The sequence below is a fragment of the Mixophyes fleayi genome, chromosome 12 (assembly GCF_038048845.1).
Source record: "Mixophyes fleayi isolate aMixFle1 chromosome 12, aMixFle1.hap1, whole genome shotgun sequence".
NCBI lineage: Eukaryota > Metazoa > Chordata > Amphibia > Anura > Limnodynastidae > Mixophyes > Mixophyes fleayi.
This window is the reverse complement of record NC_134413.1, coordinates 79133215-79149821: the sequence shown is the minus strand read 5'-3', so window position 1 is coordinate 79149821 and position 16607 is coordinate 79133215. Positions and strand designations below refer to the sequence as shown.

Here is a 16607-nt window from a genome sequence, read left to right as displayed (position 1 = left end):
TTTCATCGAATATACAAAGAAACCAAAATCCCCTGGAATGTTAGATTTCACATAGCCAATATAAGTACATTTAAGGGGACTTCTTCTCTGCTGATGATTTCTTTGACTTATAAAATGTAGGTATAACTTGACCTGACCAAAAGAGAGAGTCACTAGAAAGCTTGTCTTGAAAAACCAAATCACGATATACTACAGTATTCAACGTTGTACCTTTACAATTCAACTAAGTCATCCTTTAAACTGATGAGCACAGTCCTCAGGTCAGTTTGATAACTGGTTATCTCAGCTGGGACAGTCAATTTAATGTCAATAAGGAAGGAGGGTTGTTTGAGCTGAGAGATACACCATAGAGAAGGTGTCTCAACATATTATAGTTGGAAATAAAGAACACGTATAGTATACAGTCTTTTATATCTACCCATGCTTCCTAATGGTGATTCGTCATTCCTTCATTATTTGTCATCGTGGACACCCATTTAACAATAGCTAAATGTGAAAAATTAGGATATCACTAAAATAACTTTGTTTGAACAATGTACAGCAGTAGTTAGAACATCTTTAATTACCTTGTTGAAATGAACAGCTGGTCCATGGCATGACGGTTGTTTGTTCCTGGCTGACGGTATTGGTTACTGTGCAAGTGAAGGACACATCCCGGGCATTGGGGGTCAAGAGAAACCTTAGTATGCGGTTGTCATCAAACAGGGTGTAGGTTGTATTCAGAGGAACGTCATCTCTTTGGTGTATCATCCAACTGTACGTCACATTGGTCCCAACTGTTGTATTGCAGCTTAGAAATGTAATTGAAAAACAGTCTTCGCTTCCTCTCAACATAAACACTTGGACCTCTGGCTTGGCCAACATTTCTGCGAACGAGGCATAGACAAAATATTTTAGCTTCACAACACTTATACTAATATCAATATTAAATAAAATGCAGTATAAAAGACTCTGGACTGATGCAGAGTTCAACACAACTTTGGCACAATTTCCAGCCCAAAAATGCGCATTCAAAACTAGCGCGTTACAGACCATATGTTCTCAAGATGCCTCCAGCTCTGCATCTGTAGTATCAATGCGCTGGGTTTATGTCAGGTGTACATTTACTCACATACACATATGAATGCAAGTAATAATTTTTCTTTTAAAATATGTACACAAAATCCTATAATATAAGCACAATCAATGAAGAAAGCACCCAGCAGCTTCAGAGGTGAAACCGTAATCAGCCAATCAGAAACTGGCGATCATCATCATCATCAGTATGTATTTGCCTCAGTCCGTAGGCTGATGCAAATAATGCATCTGCAAAAAAGCGTATCTGCGTCTGTGTTCAAGTTCCCCATTCATATCCTTACTGCACTTGGCCTACGTTAGATCACCCTTCCATCCTCCATCAAGTCTTTTCAGGCGCAAATCTGCATAGACCTGTCTTGTGGGCCTGCACAAAATCACTCAACTCTGCATCAAACACTTTACATAAAGTGATCGATCATTTCTCCGGCGTTGCGCTCTTACCATACACTGTAAGATGGAACCAAAGATGCTTCATGTGTCCTGCAGTGTCCATCATCTCGCAGGTGAATAACCCAGCATCCTTCAGCTCCAGCACTAAGATTTCCAGTGTAAAGTTATGGAGAAGTCGGACTCTTCCATGGAAGCTAGTTGAAAACGTTGTGTTTGAGGACCCTCGAGAAAATTTAGCCACCATTTGACCTGTGGGTGACAATTGCCTCCAAAAGACTTCTTCGGTGAAAAATCCTGGTTGAAGCTCCGGTGACAAAATTGTAGATTGTCCTTTTATTCCCGTTACTTGTATAACTGTTTCTCTGGTGTAAACGGTGCCTGCATAAAAAAAAAAAAACAGAACATACTTAATAACAATGTGGGTGAAAGAAACGACCCTGGAATTGGTAAGATGTCAAGTTACATGCAAGTGATGGGAGACCTGATACATTTCACAGGTCGCATGGGCAGCCCTCTAACCTCCAAACGAGCTGTACATTACCCCTTATCTCAGTAATAAGGTAAAATAATAGTATTGGATACCTATAGAACATCTAGCACTTGTTATTTTAGTACTTCTCATCGCGGTTGGTGGATGTTTCCTATTTTATTAAAATTTCTTATATAGCATGAGTGCAGGACACCCTAAATTCCCTCCCCCTGTCCCTGCCCCACCCTTCATTGTTTTCCTATTTTTTTTAAAAAAAAGTGGTTAAGTTTAATATGTTGGTTGGGATCCCCCAATACGTCCTTCATGTTTTCGTGGTATATTTATAATTATAGGAGTGATATTTACCAGTAAATTCATCATATTTCAGGGTTTATTCTTTGTTACTATGTATCAGGGGGTATGTTTCTAGCAACAATGTGTCACTTTGTTAGATTTTCGTTCTATCCTGGTTGATCAGATTTTAACTGAGATTATAGCAGCTTACTCAGACCCAAATATCAGCCTCTTTAGTTCGTTAGTGTGCCTCTCAACGTATGTTACTAGCTTTAACTTAATTCTCCTTAGGCTGATTTTATTTAGGCTGTGAACCCTTTACTTAGATTGTCTCATATATTTAGCAATTCCATCAGACTCTTCATTTTTTTATGTGCCATTTAGATTATATTGCTGCATGCACTGGGTTCACTTTAAGGTGATATAATTGAGGCTGGAATAGTACAGCTTCTAAGTATGTATGCGTCTTCCTCTAATAATAGTAGATTAAGTCTGTGTGAAGTTTTAAGGACGTCACCGTTCTCCTAGCTTAATGTCACAAGTTGTATTATAAGTTAATGCTGTGAACTGTAGCATTGTAACATTTACTTTAGACTGTAAGCTCCATGGGTCAGGGACTGATGTGAATGAGTTCTCTGGACAGCGCTGCGGAATCAGTGGCGCTATATAAATAAATGGTGATGATTATGATTTCTGTAAGATTTCCTTAGCCAACGTTCATATATATTTATTGCCAAACTTCATTTATCCAAAACTAATTTCACTAATGGACCATCCAAAACCATACCTCCCAACTTTTAGAATCAAGAAATTGGCACAAAATAAGCACCTCCCCTGTTCCACCAAAACCTTGCCCATTAACAAATTTAAGTAATACTCCACCCACTTTTGGTTAAGTGCCGCGCGTTTTGCAGCCCGAGAATCGGGATATACAGACAAAATCAGGACAATTGAGAGGTATGAAAAACTTCCTCCATACAATTTATTTCTATGGGAAAACACAAACCTCAAGAAATTCTATCACCCCAGAACCATCAGGATCTTTGAAATACAAACTCGTTTTTAGGCTCTCATTGACTGTTATAAATAGTTGTGTGAACAAAAATAATACAATACAATACATGGTATTTTCATTACAGAATCTATATGTAGAATTTTAGAATGAATGTCCTTCCATAAATTTAAGTCACAAATAAATAATAGATTTTAATCCAAAGTATGTATATCCTATGGCAAATTTCAAGTTTTGTGGTAAAAGAATTAGTACATAAAAGTAAATTAGAACTAAAAAAAAAAAAAAACAAGCAAAAATGTTAAATTGAAGTAAAAAAAATGGAACACAGAATTCTATAACAATATCATCAATAACACATTAAACAGCTACTTATTATAAATGTCATTGAAAACCTTAAAACATATTTTTAACCGGGTAATGAAGTTGGTTCATTTATTTATTGGAATGTCCCCTAGAAGGTCAAAATTGCCCTTGGGGAAAACCACAAATATATATATATTAAAGCAACTGTTTCTCTAACTGGAGCTGATATAGCAACTTTATCTCTTATTGAACTCTGAGAAATAATAGGGGTATTCTGAGACCCAGTAGCTCTCTTCTGTAGGGGTGGGGGGCAGTGATCATATGACACAGACGTACCCAATCCTTTACACACTGCACTGCGTTCTTCTGAAGGCTGTGCAGCAATGATTGAGCGGTCAGGATCTAATAGTTACACTTCCTGACCATCACTCTGGAGACCCAGGCGGACATTAACAGTGTGCAGTCGCAAAGTATTTTTACAGAACCGCACAGGATGTCTGCACAAACAAGTGCGTTGAACAGGAGTTAATTAACTTTGTTATTTTACATATACAACAAGTGATAGATTAACATCAGTAACCAGTAATAGATCAAATGAGCCACTTTATTGCAAACAGTGTCTCCTTATTTATAGATTTATAATAAAAGAGAAACTGAGAAAAGCTGATGGCTGTATCTAGTGCTTTGTAAAGTGAGCCTTATACCCCTACGACCCCTTTCCTAGATCTAATCCCAGTTGGCAATGTCTCAGTGTCACTCACCTGTATGCACCAATAACAGAAGTGTCAGTACTGAGCTTAGCATTCTCCCGGTACGCTGTACAATATATCACAGGGAACAGATCGTCTGCTTCTCCTACTCGAAACAATTTTCTGTTGTCTTTACCAGAAATGCACCAGAGATCCCAGACATCACTATAATCATCTTCTCCAATCTCATGACCAGTTAGTGGATACCAGACAGAAATGAAATTCCGCATGTGGTCTGTGATGCAAACACTTTCCGAAACAATTGAGACTTATTTAAAATATCAGTTCCCTATCTCACACTGTAATGCTTGTCAGGAGCCAGAGAGATTGCAATGAGTTAGTACATCTCTACCTGCAGAGCAGATAGAGTCTTAGGGGTATATTTACTAAACTGCGGGTTTGAAAAAGTGGAGATGTTGCCTATAGCAACCAATCAGATTCTAGTTATCATTTATTTAGTACATTCTACAAAATGACAGCTAGAATCTGATTGGTTGCTATAGGCAACATCTCCACTTTTTCAAACTCACAGTTTAGTAAATCTAGCCCTTACTGTTATAAAGGGCTCCAACTATGATAGAGGTAATTAAACGGTTAAAAACTAGATATGTACTGACATAGGGAAAGTGCCGAGACATGAATATAGAGCTGGCAATCTGAGTTCAGCCAACAGAAGCATAACCTAAGAAGCTGATCTGACTGCAGTCTATACAGGACTTGTTAAATAAGAGTCTAGGACATTTTAGAAGAAATAGCTATTTAACTATATGTTTATGTATTAAAAAAAGTATTTCACTGAAAACTAAAATATTATTTTAGGGTAAAGTTAACTAACATATAAGAAAATATAAACTCATCATAGTTACTGTTGGTGCGGAGTTCCAGTGGATCCCTGTGAAGGCTCCAATTGTCCAATTAGTAGAAGAGAGGAGGAGAGCTGTAGATCACTGACGGCTTTGGGGGGACCTGCATGATTTAAGGCAGTGACAGACAACCTGATACAAATTAGGGACCGCAATGGGCACCACTCTAGCCTTCAAAAGGGCCACACTTTATTAGTGGCACTATATAAATAAATAAAGATGATCATAATTAGAAATAAGCACAATAGGGAAATTGAACTTTAACTTTCTGTCCATGCTGCAGAATTGGACAGCTCTTCATCCTCTCGTCAAAACAAAGTTCTACATTTTCTCTTCCTGTGGGAGGGAGTTTGGTTTCATTTTTACAAGTTGCATTATTACATTCATTACATGTGATGTGAGGTTGTTGTGACCATACTGACACATTTTGCTCACTGACAAATTCCCTTTTCTTGCTGTATGAACGACTGTAAAATTTGTGTTTCTTGGCAATGTACAATTTTCCTCTTATAGGGTGGATTTGTGTTCAGATGCAACCTGCACGCAAGTGTACCTTTCTAACTCCTCTGGTACTTTCACCTCCTCCTCCTCCATATGCTGCTGTCTGATCTATACTCAAAAAAACATCCCCTGACCCTTCCTCTACCTCTGACTATTTACAGTCTGTGATGGAGACACATATAGTTAAAGAAAACAAGCAACAATCTGCATCTACCACATCCAATAATCTGCATTCACCATCTCACTGTTGTGGACAATGTCATTGTTGTTCATTTGTCTTAGTCCCTGTTAGCAGGGAGACTCTTTAGGGGCTACTCGTGACGTCCCGGCCATCTCCATGACCACTGGGGCGTCACTTCCAGTTCCTGCGTCCCGGTTGGCTGGGCAACAACTGGAACGCATCAAGATCCCTGCCGCAGCGCCCGGCCAGCTGTCAGGTCAGTCTTTCATTCAGCCGTTTAGGACTGATTAGGGAGCAGATCAGTGAGGTCTCCATTCTCTGTTACTGGCTGCATGCCAGTAATTAATTAAGCAGCACCTTGCTGGGCCTTGGTCTGATTTGTCCCTTGCAGTATTTAAGGCAGTGAGGACTGAGCCTCACTGCCGGTTATAGTGTTTTGTTCCAGAACTGCTGACTGCTCCTGTTCTTGTTTAGGGTTTGGTGTTGAAACCTTGGATTGATTACCTGTGTATGACCTTTTGCCTGTACCCGGACTCTTAACCACTGCCTGTGACCCCGACCTTTTGCTTGCACACGGATTCTGAACCACTGCCTATGACCCCGAACTTTTGCCTGTACCCAGATTCTGAACCACTGCCTGTGACCTTGACCTTTTTGCCTGTACCTGATATCCTCTCTGGTACTCTGTCCAGTCTGCTGATCTCTGGCCTGCTGCTACACCGTGTGCTACCTCCTGTACCTGTGCACTGCCAGGTTAGCATAAACTCATACTACTCTGAGCATAAGACCTGGGGGCATCCGAGTACCTGTGAGCATAACCAGTCTCTACGGGAAAGGCGGCTGCTAAAGGTGAAGACCTCTTCTACCTGTTCTATGAGTTTATGTCACACTGGTGGCCATAACCGTTCCTTGCCTCTCATTTTTAAAATAACCAATATCCTCAAACTGTCACCACAAAATAAGACCCTTTAAATTTTACAATCATGATCTCCACCTTTGCTTCTTCCAGTCGGTGATAAATTACCAAATAGAGAATAGAGATACATCCCCCCAGCTCCTGTGTCCCCCATACACTTCATTCTAATATTTGACCCTATAGAAACCCAACAAATCGCAAACATATTAACATTTTCAGATCGTGAATATGTGCAGTATGGTTATGTATGCTTGGACACTAACTAAGCCCCATATATAACCTCTTCCTCTTAAACAACCTCATCCTTCTGGCAATAACAGTAACATGTATCCCTCAACCACACATTATTTCACCTGCACGTTTCACACGAAGTTCTCTACTTCATATATCTCCAGGCCTAAAAAAAACCAAGGAAGTGGCGTTGGACTTCTTCTTTCTCCATACTGCACATTCAAAGTTCTCTCAACTGCTCCTCACTCACATTCCTATACTCTCTGAATTTTCAATGCTTTCTCTGTGTTTGCTATGATCACATAATCCTCTTCATACATAAAGTACTCCGAGGGTCCATTGAACGTTTCCCTCTCATCATAGTGTCTACTACAAGCTATTAGAAGTATCCCTGCTGCCCTCAAGGGATCATTGAAGATATTACAGCTAAACACTCAGTTATTATCTGTAGAGGATAACTATACTGGCAATTCTGCGATTATACTGCCATCAAGTGGCCATTTCTGTAAGTGTTACATTCAGCCACTCAGTCTACATGAAAATTATTGAACCATAGGACAGCTTCATAATATATTATCTAATGTAGCCTTCAGATGTTTGTATGGCCTGAGAATTTTCTGGGAGAAAGTGTCCGACAACGACCTACATATGTTCCTAAATAGATAACTATTTTTTGTTTTATACACATATAATACATTTCTTCATTTGCATGGTATTTGGTTTAGTGGCCAATTCCTTTTCCACGCAATATTGGCCTTGAAGTTATTTACATGAATTTTATATATTATCTGATGAATTCTATATTCTTTTATTATCTATAATAATGTTCTCTTATAGTTTTCCCACAACGCTGTTTCTGTTGTATATATTGATGCAGACCTGTCTACTCAGCTTATATCCAAGGATCTCATCTGTAGGCTAGATTAGATGATCTGGACGAGAACAAGGCACTATAATCTCTGAGATCCCAGAAGACATCCAGGTATCACGTCCAAATAATATTATTCGACAGGCACACAGAGTTTTACATCCCAAAGGCCCCAACTCTGAATGACCCAAATACATTATATGCAGACTATATTATCATTCCCAATAGGAAGAGATTCTATGTAAGTAGAGGAATCTGGAATGGACTGAATTAGACGGACACAAGATTCAGGTATTTCAGGACCTCTCCTGGAACATCTTGCAGCAACGGACAAACCTAAGGCCTCTCATAGAAAACCTGCAGAGGTATAATGTCAAATATTGTTTGGGCTTCCCACTCGCAATGGCAGGCAAAAGCTTCTAGAAGACCCTCAGATGTCCACTAGTTCTGTTCTACTTTAGATCTTCCAAAAGTCACCCAGCAGGAATGGCAAGATTGGTCTACTTGTCTTGTACCTCCCTCTCTTCTACAATGGGAGAGATAGAGGAAATGTAATCCACATAGAAATCCCAAGGCCTTGACATACGGCAACCCAAAGGATAGAGCTTGACTGCACTACCTCTTACCTGTGTTAATTTGCGACTTTACGTGTGATTTTGTGCTGTCATTTTTAAAGTTCCCCAGCGGGACATAGCTCAATCTAAGGTCCAGGTTTAACAAAGTTGATATCTACTTCATTAGCCGGTTCAGATTGAAGCTGTCATAATGTTCCTCTGCTACTAAGAGCAGGTGGGGTTCTAGTTTAAGACCTTTTGTTAGTCTTTGAGCTGCATGTTTCTGTATTCCCCAACTCAGGCTCAGTCCAGTCTATTACAAACACCTCTCATAGTGGATTCTCTTCCCTTATTAATCTGATCAGTGCTAAACTGTAAAGAGAGAGTAGCTCTCAATCTCATCTAGGACCCGTAATGTGATTGTGAGCTGCTGGTCCAGCTTTAATGAAGTTAAACATCTAGTAGTATCACTCTTTAACTTACTAGCCTTTGCAAGCTACTATTAGCGAACGAATTTCATTGCCACTTAATGAAGCTGCTAAAACATTAGTTATAGTCGTGCTTTGCAATCTTGGTTACCTCCAATGTGTATAGTAAATAAGGTCTTCAAGAGTCACTCTGCAGGATTGGCAAGCTGGATTTACTCATCTTTTACTTCTCCCTCTTCTGCAACGGGAAAGATCGCAACCCAAATAGAAACCCCAAGACCTCGACACTCGGAAATCTAAAGGACAGCACTTGACCCTGTAGCTGTGCTAATTCAGGAGTTTATGTGTGTCACAGAGCTGTCATACTCAAAGTTCCATAGAAGGGGTACATTTTGAGCCAAAGTTAATGTTTAGCAAAGCTTTTATTCACTTTATTAGTAGTTTAAAATTAAAATTACTTTGCTATCACACTGCTAATAAGAGCAGATCTAAGATCTCTTGCCAGCTTCTGAGTCGTGTATTTTAATATTTCCCAATGCAGGCTCAACTCCATTTTGTCCATTGAGTCCATTACATTTTGTAATGGACTCAAGTCCAAAAAAAATGTCATCTGCCCAGGATAGTTGCCCAGATGTGTCGCCCATCATGGTAGACTCTCTTAAGGTCTGCTTGACCAATGCAAAAGATTTAAATACTCCTTAAAAAAAAAAGATCACAAGCCTTGCCCGCCTTGTACACAGATAAGTCAGACTTGGGGCTAGATTTACTAAACTGCGGGTTTGAAAAAGTGGGGATGTTGCCTATAGCAACCGATCAGATTCTAGTTATCATTTTGTAGAATGTGCTAAATAAATGATAACTAGAATCTGATTGGTTGCTATAGGCAACAACTCCACTTTTTCAAACCCGCAGTTTAGTAAATATACCCCTTGGCCTTTATTCAAGAGACACACTTTAAACAAGAATCCGCCCTTAAACTTTACAGAAAACATAATCCACATGAGTTTATTAGTACTAAAAACTTGTAGAACTAGTATTGCGTCTGGAAAACAAGGTGTGTACTCATTTCAGTTCTTATTGTATGCTTCTCATATCTCTGCAGGCTCTGTTTGGTTTAAGAGTTCATTTTTGGGGCAAAGGTCTCATTCTGTCAGTAACAATTACTAGTCACTCTGTCTCCGTATCATTCAGTGTGGTGAAGATTAACCATTGTTAAGGTAAAGCTTTTGAGTTTGAGGAGTGTCAGAGGCAAGAGATACAGTCCGTCTATCTTCTCTTTCATTAGTAAATGCAAATAAAGGGCAATATTCTCATGCAAAAGTAGTACCATTAGGTCTACTGCACCAAATTGTATTTATCAGTGTAACCGAACCATCACTTGGGATAGTGAGCCAGTGGCTCCTTAATTGAACTGTGCGCCAATGGTACCGTGCATGCAGGGCCTGTGGCAACTATTAAATCTGGAGGTGAAGGGGGAACTGCACCGCTCCCATGGCCGCCCACATTACCCCCCTCTGAAAAGAGCAGAGCAGGGTCCTCTTGTGAAAGATGCATCTGCCGGTTACGTATGGTCAGAAGGCCGCTCCAGAAAATCCCCTGTAAGTAAAGCCAGATTATTGGTGGGACATACCAAATTTTAACCACAGGCCCACTAAATTGGTCCTCTACTTCATTCTGAATTCTTTAAGGCCCACATGGTCCGGAGGAGCTGAATCAGCCCCAGCATCAAACACTCCTGGCAGTTGGGCCAAAATTCCTGACTGTTGGGTCAGGACAGTCCCCCAAAATAGGCACTGTTGGGTTGATATTGTGTAGTATTTTTTTTATAATCTGTTGCTTGTGAGATTCTTTAGTGGAATGCTAAAAGACCCAATGAACAATACCAGCTCATTATTAAGTTTCAAGAGTCAAGCTAGAACCTACAACATGTCGTCTTTCTATACATTTGAATCTATCTATAGTATCAGTTCTTCATCTTATAGTCACACCAGTATCTGAACTTCCAAATTATATACCCAAGTTATTCATGTTTTTGCACTGTTTTCTGTATCAACAAGCATAGAAGACACAACACAATAGAAAAAACTATATATAAAAAATAAAATATATATTTTCAATAGTAGACAACACAAAGTATAATAAAACATATTTAAAAAAAATAGAAAGCTTATAAAAGTAGTTAAACATTTAGATCTTATTTTAACTAAAAATAAATAAGGGGTTTTCTCAAAATCTTGCCTTGTATATGTAGTTTTTTTTCTCACATTTGTTTGGTAGCCAGTCCTATTTTCCACTACACAATTATAATCTCTTTTATCATAACCGTGTTGCATCAATTTATTTTTCTATGCTGTGTTTTTGTTCCTACTTGCAGCATTGTTGTAATGTTGAACAGTTTATTGACCAATTTTTGCTGTTTTAAGGTCTCCCAGCAGGGGTCAGTGTTCTGCTTGTGAATTCCGGACAGCCAATTATATCTCCTGGTCATAAGCTATTCACTAACTCATAGTTTCTCTGCTTTCTGAGCGCATTGTACTTGTGCTAGAACCACTCTGTCTGAAGGTCACACTGCAATCTACCATGACTGTTTATCTTCTACCAGACGTGTCTATTCTCTGTTTGCACCTGGTTCTGAATTACCACCACATGCTACACAATTGTTTCTGTAATCTGTCGCAAAGTTGTCCCTTGATTATGTTGCACTTCTGTCACTGCGTCATGTTGTATTGTCCATTCATTCTGTTGTGCTGCTGTCTCTTCATTCCATTGTAACACGGTCTCGTCTTCCTGCTGTACTGCACTCTCCACATTTCTCTGTCTCTTCCTTAGATTATATTTAACTGTAAACATAAAAATACAGCCCTTTACTAAATGTTGCTTCTTTGTCATCAAAGATCTCTAGTATTTACTTATTCATTCCTTCATTTGTTCATTTATTTTTAAACTTTGTTTAAATAAGTGTAAATAGCTAGAGAAATATCCGCCCTGTGTAACAGCCATAATAAGTTGCAAGAATTTATTTTAGTTGAGTTGAGAAATCTTGATAATGTAGATCACAGGTTACCTGAAAACTCCTCACAGAAAGAAAGTGATTTGTAGATCTCCAAACAGAAGTACTCGTGGTTTAATTAGTGTCCAACAATATGATACATCAACCCGTTCTCCTATGAGGAGGTCCAAGAAACATTTCACCATTGTGATACCTAACGTGTTCAAAAATAATGAATGTACTGTACAGATATCTGCTGTTATTTACAAATATGTGATTTTTGGGTATGTGTGGGAATACCAATGACATAATGATTTTAGTTAAGCAAAATCATCTTTTTCCTATTACTTTTGAGTGGAGCTACTCTTACTGGACTCACGTGGATTCATGATTAATTTGCTCTAAATGAGCACAATACTTATTCCCATGGCCGTGCCAACAATATAAAACCTGGCGAAAGTCAGCTATTTCTTATTGTTTTTCTCAGACAAGGTGTGCGTCACAAATCATTTTTAATTTGTGCTAATTACCCACCCATCACACTTCAAGATGAATGCCTACACTCTTGTCTTCGGAAATACACCCATAAACTAAATGTCCATCTATGTTTGTAGGTCAGTTGAAAAAGTCTGCACAGTAGGAAAAGGGTAAACGTCACTTCAAAAACTTTAAGACATTATATTTTTCTTCTAGAATACTAATCTAAGCAATACTAATATTGCCTTTTTGTCATAGCAGCTGTCCCTCAAGTCTATTTAAGGCACATTTGGTTGTGGCTCACAAGCCAGCCTTTGCTAGATGTAAACCCCTATACCTGGGAGGTGAGTGCATCTGATTTTAACTACATTTTAATAATGTTTAAAGCATATAGGTCAGTGTAGGACCTGCATATAATGAGGTACCCTTGACGTTGGGATGCAGGCATAAATGTTTTGATCAAAATATGAACTAATACCTCATGTTTTCATTTTGCTAGACACACACAGATATGCAGTTTAAAGGATAAGCGCTGACAACTTTCTTTTTGTTTAGAATATTAATCAGTTTAAATTTATTCATTGCTTAAATTAATAATAGAGTGAGAAGACATCAGAACATGTGCTATTATAAATGTAGAGGCAAGAACGCATCTTCACCATATCTCCGCTGGCAGATATTTAATCTTTTTTGTGGGTCAATTTGACTCTTCTGTGAAGCGTCAAATGAAGTAGATCCTGAGAACAGACCTACTTCATCCTTTTATCTAACTTTAATATTCTCTTCAACAAGACAGAATCTTGGTTTGTCTGGTCTGCAAATCTGTTCACTTTTTTGCCTATTTTGCACTTAGCAAAGAATGCTCTTACTGTGCACAATTTCTCCCATTTGTTGGTGCAAACGATTGCAGTCTCGTAAAAACGCTACCGTTTTAGTCTACAAACCTATGCCTTCCTCACAAGTCGAGACGAACTTGCACTTAAGTACCCATGTACATGTCCTGTATTGTCATCTATGTTCATCACTATTTGCCACCTGTCCTGGGACAGGTGCCCACCTCTGAATAAAATCCTGGGGCACAGTGACTATGTAGTAGGTGACAATAGACCTTAGAATTAAACAACAAAATAATGAGTCCAAATGCATGAAAATGAACAAATCTCATGACTTGATGCAGTGGATGCTGATACTCTTCCCCGCAAGTCATTTACAATCAAGGCAAGAAAGTACACATAAGCAACAAAAATATATACTACACCTAGTGGTATCCCTTGTTTTAGTCCGAAACCAAAATGATCTGTCTCATCTACGCAAACTATAAAACATAAGAGGGTTTCATAAGATAAAATGTTGCGAGAGTGCCGTTTGATTATATAACCATGCAACTGCCCATGCAAGGATATCTAGAAGTTCCGAGTGCACTAACTAAAGTATCTGGCGCTATCTAACACTGGACAACTTTCAGCTATCATTGACATCTGGGTGGGAGTCCAGTTACAGGAGATGCCTACTAAAGTGTTTGGTCACCATCCACGTGGCCCCCAGGGGTCCTGCAGCAAATATAGAAACTATGGTAGCTCTGTCACTAATACCAATCCTTGCATATACAATATGTTTCCTGTTTCAAACTGTATTTTCTTTGGGCAATGCACACTATTGATTTGCACTCAGAACCATCTGCTTGGGCGTGGAATAAGATATTTAAGTGGGATGATCTTACCTGAGTTTCTGGTGCACAGGTACACACAGAACATCATGGAGATAAACATGACAACGAGGGAACCCGCAATGTATAGGATAATTTTACTGCTGTACACTCCAAAGTCTGTACCTGTAGTAAGAGATAACCCACTTATCAGAAGATTCTGTTATCTGAGCGAGAGAGATAGACATTCACCTGGGATTATAATTTATGTTTTTTCTATAGAAAATGTAATGGAGGACATATATGAGAATTGGTACACAAGTATTCATATCTCTCCAGTATATTTCAGGTATAGTTTTTCCAGTATCTGTCATTATATATGTTTTACAATATTATAATTTATGATGGATACTTTAATTTTTTATACTGTTTACTAACCTATACATGGTTGCTTTGGATTATTATAGTTATGAGCCAATGGCCTCAAGATCTTCTTCTGGGCTAAAGCTTTCACTTAGTTGAGCATGCCTGCCAATATTCCCGAATGGTTATCAAGAATAAAAATAGGCTATGTGACCAGATTGGCTCAACCGATGCCCACACCCTTAAAACACGTATCAGGGTTGCGTCTTTGTATAGTTATGTTGTCTCTTCAGGGGGTGTGCTACCCTTTTATTGTACTCAAACAATGCTTGTCTTCCCAGGTCCTGCTCTCCAGGAATAAGGTGAGTTCAAGTTTAGATACAGATGCATTTTGGACATATGTGCAGCATTAAAATGTGTATATGTGTGCAACAAAAATTCATGTATGCCCACCTCTAAGCTAAGGCCTGTGTATGGACTGTGTTTAACTTTATTTGGGATGTGGAATGTCTTTGATTAAGACAACCATCGATCGATATGTCTATATTAAAGTCCTTTGTTGGTGTCTAGATTCTAGTCTTACATTTAATCAGGTGTGTAAAGATATCAAAGTCTTCTGGAATGTTAGACATGATTACTATGTACAAATACATTAAGGGTCAATACAAAGAACTTTCATGGGAACTTTTTACCCCATGGACTATACACAGGACACACAGTCACCCCCTTAGTTTAGAGGACAGGAAATTTCACAACCAGCAAAGGAAGGGGTTCTTTACAGTAAGGGCAGTCAAGATATGGAATTCATTGCCAGGGAAGGTTGTGATGGCAGATTCAATATATATGTTTAAGAAAGTGTTAGACATTTTTTTTGCGGAAAAGTGTATCCAGGGATACGACCGTTAATTAAAATGAAGGATAGTAGTGGATATAGGGTAAAAATATAGGGTAAAAATAGGACTGCAATAGTGGGTCTGGGGGGATTTTCACAATTGAAACAGATTGGTGGTTGCTTACTCTGGATCAATTTTAAATATAAGTTAGGGATCGCAGGAGATCCAAAATAGGTTGAACTTGATGGACTGGTGTCTTTTTTCAACCTCATCAACTATGACTACATGTAGCCAACATAAATAAATTAAAGGGGACTTTTCCCTGCTGATGATTTCTCTCACTTCCACTAAAAATTGTAGATGTAATGGCCTGACCAAGAGAGATGGTCTCTAGAAGTCTTGTCTTGGAAAATAAACAGCTAGTCCACAAAAATATCATCAAATACTATAGTACTCAACTTTATATTTTTTCTAATTTCCTGCTATGTTATCCCTTAAATAAAGCAGCACCGTCCTCAATCCAGCTTGATAATTGGTTGTCTCAGCTGGGACAGTCAATTCAATTACAATAAGCAAGAAAATTGGTCGGAGCTGATAGCTACCCCATGGAGAACTTGTCAAGACTTATTCTGGCACAAAGTCTTTTATTTCTACCCATGCTCCCTCATGATTTAGTATTGTTGGCACACCTTTAAGTTAGTTAGTTTAAACAATGTACAGCAGTAGTTAGAACATCTTTATTTACCTTGCTGGAATGAACAGCTGGTCCATGGCATGACTGTTGTTTGCTCCTGGCTGACGGGATTGGTTACTGTGCAAGTGAAGGACACTTCCCGGTCAGTGTCGGTCAGGAGAAACTTAAGAAGGCGGTTGTCATCAAACAGGGGGTAGGTTGTATTCAGAGGAATGTCATGTCTTTGTTTTATCATCCAGCTGTATGTCACATTGGTCCCGGCTGTTGTATTGCAGCTTAGAAATACAGAACAGTCTTTGCTTCCTCTGAACATAAATACTTGGACCTCTGGCTTGGCCACCACTTCTAGAAGAGAGACATAGACAAAGAAATTTAGCCCCATAACACTTATACTAAAATCAATATTAATTATATTCAGTATTACAAACTATGGGCCTGTTACAGGGCTCAATGCAACTGCAGCATCAGAGGTGAAACGTCAATCAGAAACGGGTAGTTATAGCTGTCGCTTTTCAACATCATCATCATCAATGTGTATTTGCTATAGCCCCTAGGACAATGCAAATTATATGGCTGTAAAAGGTATAACTGCCTTCAAGTCTGCATCGACTCACAATTCCGGATAAATGCCCTTACTGTACTAGGCCTACTATAGAACAGCCCTTCCCTGACCCATCATGTCTCTTCAGGTGCAAGTGTGGATGGGTGCAACTCTGCATAAGCATTTTTTTGGGTATGCGTAGATTAAAATCACACAATTCGCTGTA

The 16607-nt window shown here is 38.9% G+C and overlaps 2 protein-coding genes across 3 annotated transcripts in view; both read right to left on the bottom strand.

Moving 5' to 3' along the window:
- Positions 1–558: 558 nt before the first annotated feature.
- LOC142108388 (SLAM family member 8-like) lies at positions 559–4735 on the bottom strand. Its single transcript, XM_075192010.1, has 3 exons — positions 4310–4735; positions 1519–1845; positions 559–866 (listed from the first exon to the last, which is right to left on the bottom strand). The coding sequence occupies exons 1-3, from the start codon at positions 4350–4352 to the stop codon at positions 559–561; spliced, it is 678 nt and encodes a 225-aa protein (XP_075048111.1). The 5' UTR covers positions 4353–4735.
- A 6190-nt stretch (positions 4736–10925) lies between these two features.
- Positions 10926–16607, bottom strand: part of LOC142109079 (SLAM family member 8-like) — a 42353-nt gene continuing 36671 nt past the window's right edge. For both annotated transcript variants that reach the window (XM_075193109.1, XM_075193110.1), the window contains 3 exons: positions 15892–16185; positions 14026–14136; positions 10926–11679 (listed from right to left, as the gene is read on the bottom strand). In XM_075193109.1, coding sequence (XP_075049210.1) covers positions 11489–11679; positions 14026–14136; positions 15892–16185 — 596 coding nt within the window. In that variant the 3' untranslated portion in view covers positions 10926–11488. The remainder of the gene's footprint in view (positions 11680–14025; positions 14137–15891; positions 16186–16607) is intronic.

Excerpts from the sequence above, each read along its gene's own strand:
- LOC142108388 (XM_075192010.1), bottom strand. The coding sequence starts at position 4,352 with ATGCTAAGCTCAGTACTGACACTTCTGTTATTGGTGCATACAG. Across the intron at positions 1,846-4,309 it reads TCTGTTATTGGTGCATACAG|GCACCGTTTACACCAGAGAA; the intron begins GTGAGTGACACT and ends TTTTTTATGCAG. Across the intron at positions 867-1,518 it reads GTTCCATCTTACAGTGTATG|AAATGTTGGCCAAGCCAGAG; the intron begins GTAAGAGCGCAA and ends CCTCGTTCGCAG.